The 9,547-nt window shown below is 54.7% G+C and overlaps 1 protein-coding gene across 1 annotated transcript; it reads right to left on the bottom strand.

Moving 5' to 3' along the window:
* Positions 1–5,712: 5,712 nt before the first annotated feature.
* Positions 5,713–8,384, bottom strand: NKX1-2 (NK1 homeobox 2; the record flags this gene model as incomplete). The annotated part of the gene is made up of 2 exons (XM_082764629.1): positions 5,713–7,261; positions 8,138–8,384. The coding sequence occupies 2 exons, from the start codon at positions 8,382–8,384 to the stop codon at positions 6,705–6,707; spliced, it is 804 nt and encodes a 267-aa protein (XP_082620755.1). The 3' UTR covers positions 5,713–6,704.
* Between the last annotated feature and the right edge of the window lie 1,163 nt (positions 8,385–9,547).

The raw sequence follows: 9,547 nt of genomic DNA, 5'->3' as shown, positions 1-9,547 counted from the left end.
CTGGCAGAAATGCTCATTGAAGTCAGGGGGAATTAGGCATGTGAAGAGGCTGAGGAATTGCATCCCGGCTTATGGTTGTTATTTTCTTCCCCAGGGGTAGGGCCAACACCCTCGCCTGTTAACCACAGCCTTGGGTGCTGCCTGGGCGAGGTGGGCGCGTTGCGGGGCCAAAGGTGGTGCTGGGGGAGCGCTGGCGTAACGGGACGCTTGCTGCTCTTGCTGTTCCGTTCCTTGGTGGCCGTGACGGCTCATTGCTCGGCTCGGAGGAAGAGTTACTCACCGCAGGGCATGACCTACACCAGTCAGCAGCTTGGGTGTGGAGCCCGTCCAAGTCACGAGGCTCAGGGTGCAAGTTCACAATTAGCTAACGCCGGTGGAAGTCTTCGGTGCTGGTGGGCGGACAGTGCCACCCCTCTGCCTACCTCTAGGAAAGCCACAAGGGTCTTTCTCACCCATTCTCCTCTTGTCCATGACATGCTGCCACTCAGGAAAAAAAAAAAAAAAAAAAAAAAAAAAGAAAAAGGTTAAAAGATGATGCTACTCTGTGACCCTGGTCTCTTATTTGAGACGTATGTCTGAATGAGACGTGAGAAGGTGAAAGGGCTTTATTATCATCATGACAAGACACCAATGAAGGATTTCAGGAATTTTTCTACTTGTACACTTTCTTACTTATAGACAATCTTTCATCAGTGAGAGCTGAAGTTCATGCTGATTTTTCGCAGAACCTGGTCCAGGGAAATTGCTCTCTGTGGCCCCTGGTTGTGTTATTCTGGCTGTTTACGGACACTGAGGTATTTCTTGCAGGACCAGAAAGTGTAGTCTTTCCTGCAGCACAGCTAGGATATCTTACCATGCAGTGTGTCAGAGCACAGAAACAACAAATGTAATTCATGCACAGCACATCTGCCTTTCACATCGAGTTAGGGGTCTCTTTCTTAGCCTGTATTTTTCAAGATAGTTTGGCAAAACATAGCACAACCCCGTTAAAATCAGTGCTGTGTGATCGAGTGGATGTTCCTTAACCAGCTTAAAGCACCACGAACATCCCTTGGAGCTGATACTCCTATTTCAAGATAAACCTGGAGTTATAGTTAACACTGAGCCTCCCCAGTTTGCTTGCTGTCTTATTTTACCAAGATTTCAATGATGCTCTGCTTGTTGGATGACAGCGTGGATAACTGAATTATAAAATCGAAATAGTTCTTGTCTTCTTTAGGCATTTTTTCCAATATCTGAATTTATATTCTACTATTTTCCTTTGCAGTTTACTGATGCTTGCGTCCAGAGCCTTCCACAAATGAGATGTGACATTTTGTTTGTGTGTGAAACCCAGATTTAAGGGTGAGCAATAAGCTCCTCTATTTCTAGAGCTTGTAGGTAATTTAATTCAATGACATAGGAAGAGAGAAATGTAATTTATTTATATATTTCTGGTGGTCATCACATTCCTTGGGCATGACACTACCAAGAGGAAACAATCTGGAGATGATCTGAGAGAAACAACTTTCAGATGCACCAACACAGATTAAAAGAGCTGTGTATCCTCAGCTCACTCGTGAGTGGATTTCATTTTTCCCTAGCTCCAACACGTGACTGACAATCAAATTACCCATTTACCTGCAGTCCCAGCAGCAACATGATCCAAGAGTGAGATCCAGGAGAGCAGCAAGAGGGCAGGAATCTGAGAATCCACAGGACCTGCATTTTCTAGCATAAAAAAATCAGAAATAGTACAATAAAATCCAAAGAAAATGGGAGCAAGACTAAGCCAGTTTGAATTTCAGGCTTTCAAGTGCCTATCATCAGTTTGCTTGTTCCTTGTATGAAACTATTTTGATTTTGATCCTGCAGACCTTCTGCTTCTGGACTTCCATCAGCTTCATTCTTGGATTTTATCGGGACAGTGACTTCTGGAAAGGAGAGCCTGGAAATTGCTTTACCTGCTCTCCACACTCCCAAAATCTAACCAAGCTGGCGGCTGTAGCTGTCAGGAGAGCACACAGAAAACGAACACAAATACATCTGGGTGTGTAATAAGAACGAATATCTTGCCATTCGGGTGAATCTGAGCCCTGAACATCTGGCTGCACTTCATCTCAGGAGCTGGGAAACTGTCCTCAAAACCCTACATCCCTGTAGGCCCTGCTGCGGTGCATGTGCTTGGCATTGCCCCTACAGGGACTGCTGACCTCGCTAAGTGGTGGGCGATCATCTGCTCGGGGCTACTGTGGGCTGGAGCCGGAGAGCTTACACAACGCCTGGCCCCAGTCAGACTTTAACTCGGCCTCCTTGCAGGGCCAGCTTAGCGAGGCGACCCACTGCATCGCCTGCCACTTGTCCTGACCTCGGGCCGACTGCTGGCAGCTCCCGAACTTCCCCCTTCAGGACTTTACGCCAGCCTGAGATGCTCCAGAATACCAAATAATTCAGAAAATTAGAGGTGTTTTTGGCACATGCTAGAACAAATGACTTTGCTTTGAAGGCCGTTGTTTCAAAATAATTAATTAAGCTGCCACGTGGCCGTTCCTTAGAAGGGGCAAATAAACCGGGAAAGCAAAGCACTTAATCCTTTCTTTGCTCTGCAGCTCATTTATCGTGTCCTCAAACTAATGCTCTGCCCTGCCAATTCCAGTGCAGTGCAGCATCCCCCGAGTCCTGCCGGGTTGTTTCGGGGGCAGGGACTGCGTGATAAGGAGCTGTCAGGCCCGTGGCAGCGTGCAGACACGGCCCCAGAGGCTGTAGGGCCATGGAGCTGACCTTGCCCGAGAGGACAAGGCTTCAACTCAGCTGATTTTATTTTTTGAGTTTGTAATGCCAGGTGCTTGAAGGTCCACAGGTGCAGAACCCGATGTCTTTTAAGGTTACCCTTGTGCAACGTCTGTGCGTCTTCGTAGATCCTCTCCTTTAGAAATAAATAAATAAATAAAGGGACTTTTTCACTGAACAGTAGCAGCAAAACTAATGATCAAAGCCACCAGAAGTCAGCATGTGAGGCGTGATTTTTAAAGGAGTCAAATATTTTATTTGTGCTGGATTTGCACATCGGGCTGGTTTCTTTGGAAGTGTTTCAGAACGTCAGGGGCTGCTTGGTGGAAAAGCCTGAACGCTGCACGCCACTGAAGTCTCTCTGCAGTGTTAGGACATGCCTAAGCCCCGTGAAATACCACGTTTTTAATGACATTCATCATGCGGCGTTATACAGAGCATAGAAAAGGAGACAATCAGCCTGAGAAAGAAGTTGGCTTGGGGACTCTCTGGTGTTTGAAGGGGAAAATGTGAAGGGAGCTGAGTTTAATGCAACAATCCCTTGCTAAAACAGCACGCAAAGTGCCTCAGTAGGGGGCTAAAGGAAGCTCATGAATAACAAGCACACATCGCTGTCTCCCAGAAGCTTTTACTCGGTGCTCGACCAGAAATCAGCCCCCCAACACGGGCTGCCTGTGGCAGGGCAGTGCCGCACACGGCTGCTCAAGGTGACTTCAGCTGATACGGGGTCACAGCGGCAAACAAAAAACTGCGTTCGGGTCTAATGGTGCAAGAACCCTATTATCAATTTTGCTTCGGGAGGATTTCGCCCACCAAATGTTTTGCTAGACGTCTGGTCTGGCCCGCGAGTTGTAAAGCTGCGGGAAAGCAGACTTTGGCCTCCTGCGTGAGCAATATATGGGGCCAAAGCGGCGCTGCCCCGTCAGTCCTGAGCCACTTCACCACTTAGCGGGCCGACGAGGCACTCAATAGATCGGCTCTTCTATTTCATGAGGCCTTTGATAAACACACGGGTACCTTACCTTGCCTCTCATCGCCTCTCTGAACGTGCTGTATGACCACAAAGGTGCTGTACAACCAGCAGGCCGCCAGCCATGGGATCGGAGATGTTTTATGAAACTCTTTTATGAAACACTTCCCACTGAGGAGCTTTCTCGTGGGGGCCTTCAGCAGAAGTTAGATCACAAGGAGTTAGTTCAGCCCCACCACAGCTCCCCGGGGCCCGTAAGGCAGGGGGTAAAGGACACCAGGACAACAGAAACCTCAGCTCATCCTCAGCTCAGGAAGCTGTGCATACACAGCTCGTTGCTTATAATGCTTATTACTTGATCGTAGCTAATGATATGAGAGAGAAAGAGAGGAAGGGAGGGAGGGAATCAAATTTTAATTTTCCAAAGCCTTGTATTACACAACAAACACCAGTTTTCTTCACTGAAAATGCTTGGCCACCAGCCTTGCCATACACAGATTTTATCTTGCTATATTTACCAAGATCGGTCCTCGGTATATTTAATTGTTTGCTGTATTTTTACAACTTTGAAACCCATCCGTATGAGTTGCTGTTGCTCTAAAAGTCCGGTTCCATCGGCATTTCCAGCATTCCCCTGGCTTTGATGCCGTGGTGCTCCCCCACGCACGTCTTTCATTAGTAGCTTAAATGAAGTTGGTTTCCAAAATGCCTCTGTGGGGCTTGGACCACTAGTATTTTTGTTCCCTGTGCAGATAAAAGGTACAAAACATTTTTTATTATTTTTGGGCAAATACGAGCACTGTTTGAGTCTTATTGCGAGGCTTTGCACAGGCTGCGTGCCCCAGGTGTCCCCAGCAGCTGCCGGTGCTGCTCCTACAGGCGACACGAGGGGGATGAGGCTCCTAACTCCCCTCTTAGAGCATTTTAATTCAAAACCCTTTTGATTTGATATAGATGCAATTTTTTTGCTCTTTACACGTGGGACTTTCTTGTGATTCCTTTTAGCATCTACATTCGGCCGTGAGTAAAGCCAGTTTATGCCCGTGCTTGAAAATATTTTACAGCTCCGCCTCCAGAACGGCGAGAGATAATGCGTACTCGGTGGGGCACCTCCAGAAGTGTGACTGCTGCGACAGGCACAATCCTGACGGCGTGGTGCTGGGCAGCAATGGCTATTTCCAGGGCCGAATTTTACCTCACAGCATTGTAAGTCACCACGCCTCTAACCAGAAACCAGAGGTGCAGCAGGAGAGGAGGGGTGCGAGCAGCTTTGGTGGCCACGAGGGCCGCGGTCCCATTGCCATGCCCCACTCTTGCAGGGCAGAGGTGCAGGTAACACAAAGTGGGTTGTGTTTTATGACATGAATTGTCAGAGACCCTTTTCCCGCAGGGTTTGGGCTCCTGTTTTAGGTCTGTTGGCCAGACACGGGCTGCTGGCAGCGTTGCACCCCGCTGCGCCACTGTAATGACCCCGGCTTTTGCAACTCCAACTGAAGTCCAATTAGAGTTAAAAAGTGACTTTAACTAACCTGCCAGTAAGTACACTCCTGCAGTAGTTGTGCCTGCCAAAGTCACGACCTGAAGCGAGCCTCGGGTTTCATTAGTAGCAATCCATGTAATTGGGAAGACGCCGGCTGCCTCTTCTTCAGGCTGCGGCGTCTTGGCTGAGCCAGCCCCAGAACTGTTTTTTTGGGGCTCCAACCTCAGCCCCAAAAACTTAAGGGTGCTGCTGATGCTGGCAGGGGGTCCCAGGGAGCCCCTCTCACCACCCGACCCCAAGGAGCTGGGTGCCCGGATGCCCACTCACAGGGCAGACACAGCTTCGTCTGAGCACAAGTAAAACCAATTCAACGCAGAATAATTAAAAAAAAAAAAAAAAAAAAAAAAAAAAAAAAAAACGAACAAACCTTTTTATTTAGACAAACACAAGAAGAGATGGACAGGATTTACGAGCTAAGATTTTTGGTTGGAGAGCCAATGTGTACTTTAAAGCAGCGTGAGACCGAGGGGATACCCTCCGGAGCGGCGTGTTGCAATAATTTATGAAACCGCACGAGACGGATTTTTTTTTAAACCCAATCACTTCCCGGCCACTCGGGGAGGGATCAGCCCCCAGCCAGAATTCCTCTTCATTCCGGTGCTTGTAACGATGAAGATGAAATATGATTTTCCTTCCTAAGAAACGCTCCAAAAAGGAAACAAGGGAAAGCCCGTGTTTCTCTGTTATGGAAAATAGGTCTCTGCATGCGGGAGGTTTCTGCGTTTCACTTATTTTCTACCACAAATGCCCCGTTTTTAAAGAAATGAATAATGCAATCGTTTTCTCTGATTCATGTTGGCATTTCTGCCTCATTCGGCGCTAACGCTGTTCTTGCAGCACCCGTTCTCCGCGAGGGGAGCGATCTGTAGGCGTCTCATCTGAACCCTTTGAAGTCAACGGGGACGGACAGCAAAGAAAGGCGCGGGGGCGCCGCGTGTTAGCAGCGATCGAAACCTTCCCAGCAACCTTCCCACTGACCCCGCAGATCTCAGCACGGAGCCGCGCTCCCCTACCCCTCCGGCCAAAAGAAAACCCCCTCCTCGGCCGGGTGCCGAGTCCACGGCTCGCAGTTTTTAGGTCCGACGGGAGAAGTGGTGTAAAAAAACTTGTGCACACAGGGCACCGCTGGGTTTAGGGGAACAGCCGGGGTTTGGGGCCGTCTTGGCTCGCTCGCTCGCATCCCCGGGAGCCGGGTGGGAGGCAGCAGGGTCCCGGTGGTGGGGATGAGTTCAGCAGCTCCTGGGCTCTCCAGCTCCGAGGCATGTGCCGGCGACGAGGAATGGTTTAAAAAGAAACTTGGCGAAGGCTCTGGAGGGAACTGGCACGTGGCTAGAGGTTCGCCAGCTCCATCCCAACGCCTCCAAGCGCATCAGGAGTGCAAGCCCAGAGACAGTGGCACCCCCGAGGTGCGCTTTGTGGAGGACCTCAGAGGTGCGGGCCGTAGAAGGGCCCGAGGTACGCGGGCCCCAAAAAGGGGGCGAAGGGGCCGGCGGCCAGCGGGAAGGGCGAGGAGGCCGGGAAGAGGAGCTCGGCGGCGGCGAAGGGGGGCAGAGTCCGGCCGGGGGGCGCAGAGGGGCGCACCGGGGGGCTCGGGGGGCCGCGGGCGGCGGTGCTGGGGAGCGCTGGGGCGGCCGAGCCGTCGGGGGGGGCCGGGTGCTGCTTCTTCCACTTGGTGCGGCGGTTCTGGAACCAGATCTTCACCTGCGTCTCGGTGAGGCTGAGCGACAGAGCCAGGTTGAGGCGCTCGCACACCGAGAGGTAGCGGGTGGCCCGGAATTTGTTCTCCAGGGCCACCAGCTGCTCGTAGGTGAAAGCCGTCCGGGCTCGCCGGGGTTTGGAGCAGCTCGCTTCGGCTCGCCGCCTCCTCCCTCCCCGCGGAGATCCCGGCTCCTCCGGGGCTGCGGGACCGGGAGCGGGGCCGGGGGTCGTGCCGGCAGCCCCCGGGCTCTCCTCGGCCGCTGCTTCGGCTCCGCTGTCCGCATCTGCGGGGAGACGGCGGAGATCGTCAGGGGGCAGCGCCGGGGGTGGGCAGCATCCCCTGCGCCCCCCCGACGGCACCCGGCGGGGACGGGCGATGTCCTGGGATCGGGGGAAAAGGAGCCCGCCCGGCGCCGTCCCTTTAGCCGGGGGGGTCATGGGGAGAGGTGTGGGTGTGGATGGCTTACCAATTAAAAGAGAAGTTATTAAAGTCCCCTTCTGAAGCGAAATAAATCCCCCTCCCCGCTCTCCTTCTCCTCCTCCTCCTCCTCCTCCCCCCCCCCCCCCCCATCCCCGTGCTAATGGAGTTTCAGATTTGCGAGGGCCGGATCGATAGATGTCATCTATTAAAGGTAAGTTTTAATCGAACAATATTAGGATCAGGCCGGGGGAAGGAGGTTTGAAGTGGGTACCTGCAAGCTGCGGGCGGGAGATAGGCGGGAGCCAGTAATAGGATATCGATCAATGGGAGCCGAGGCATCCTCCGCCGGGGACGGGCTGAGCAATCCCCGGGGGGAGAGCAGGACCAAAAGGGGGGGGCTGGAACCGGGTCCGGGATCGGGTCGGGGCTCGGGACCCCAATCCCTGCCCCGCTGAGGGCTCGGGGGGCTGCGCTGCCCGGAGCCGGGGGCGAGTCGGGGCTCCCCGGGACGCCCCCTCCCCGCTGGGGGTGCGGAGCTGGGGGGGTCCCGGCTTGAACCAGCGGGGCCAGGGGGGCTCAGCTCGCTCCTGCCCATCGCCGACACCCCGAGGAGGAGGCAGGCAGCCCCAAAAAAAAACCTCTCCGCCCTCCCCACCCTCCACGGGCTCGGGGGATGCTCGTCCCGTGGCCGGCACCTGCTCGGGGGCGAGGGGAGGAACTTGGGGGCGCGTTTCCCTACCAGCCTCTTGCAGCTTGTCCCAGCCGCTCCCCAGGCGAGCAGCTCCCGTTCCCACTTCAACTCTGGCCAAACTTTTCTCCTGCTCGCCCCGGCTCCCCCCCGCCGCCGCCTCCACCTCCACCTCCGCCTCCGCCTGGTTGCGCCGGGTGAATTTCTGAGGATCCAGGATGTCGAGGATGGAGAAGGAGGAGATCCTATGCGGGGCCTGGGGGGGCTCCTTGGCCCCTCCGTCCAGGCATTGCGGCATCCCCCGCTCCTCTCCGTTTTAGGGGGGGGGGGGGACCCGGAGCCGCCGCCGCCGCCGCCGCCTCCGCCGCCTCCCGCAGCCGCCTGCGGGGCGCTGGAGCCTCGGAGCGAGAGCAGCGGGGAGGAGAAGCCGGGCGGAGGGGCCGGCGGCGGGGTGGGGGCAGAGGAGGGGGCAGAGCAGCCATTGGCAAGCAGCCCCGAGCCCCCCTCCCCGCCGCCGAGCTCCGCGGGGGCGCAGCGAGCGCCGCCTTTCCCCGCCGAGGGGCTCCGGGGGGAGCGGGGGGAGCCCCGAGCCCGGGGACGTCCCCCCCTGAGCCCCCCGGGGGTCGCGGAGGGGATGGGGGAAAGGGGAGAGCCCCTCCGGTTGAGGGTGCGAAGGGGATGGCTGGAGCATCTTCGGTTTCTTAGGGGCAGCTCGGGGCTGCTCGGGTCGCGCCCTCGGCCCTAAATCCTGCAGCTCAGCCCCGGTGTGGGCAGGGAAACTGAGGCACTGCGAGCGTGCCCTGCTGCCCCTAATCCTTCTGCTGATAGAGGGCTGGCAGCAGCAGGTCAGGTCTCTCCACCCTGCTCCTCGGGCACTTCTGGTCACCCACGTTTGTTAGAAACTTGCTGGCAACGTGTCTCTGTACTGCTGTGGTTTCCCAGGGGGATGCTGTTCCCTCTCCTTAGCATTTCTACTTGTTGTTGGGGCTCTGAGGTGTGGGCAAGGGCTTTGTTCAGCAAGGAGAGGCACAGGAAGGTAATGCTTCTGTCTGTCCATCCATCTGTCTGTGGGAATGTGCTTCTCCTGCTTTTACTCGAGGAGGAGGTGAAGGCCGTGGCCCTCCTCGTATCTGCAGGTGTCTCAGTTTCAGCTCCCTGAGATGAATGTCAGTGACTTTCGAGGTAAAAATAAGGCACAGCTCAACGGGAACAGGTGCCGCAGAACGGGAATAGGGAGCAGAACTGGGCTTTCTACCTGTCACTGCAAAGCAATCGGAATTAGGGTAATGGGGAGCTGGAAGAGGAGATGAAGATGTGCAGGGAGATGCGATTGCAATTAGCTGCTCTGGTCAATTACATGGTTGCAGCATCCAGGGACCCATTCAGCGCTGGGCTCTGGCATGGGACAGCACACAGATTGAGAAGAGGAGGGATCTGTGTCCCGGGGAGTTCACTCGGTGA

This window comes from Aythya marila (assembly GCF_965140915.1).
Source record: "Aythya marila genome assembly, chromosome: 7".
NCBI classification, from domain to species: Eukaryota; Metazoa; Chordata; class Aves; order Anseriformes; family Anatidae; genus Aythya; species Aythya marila.
Note: the sequence above shows the minus strand (reverse complement) of the source record. Positions and strands in the feature narration are given on the sequence as shown.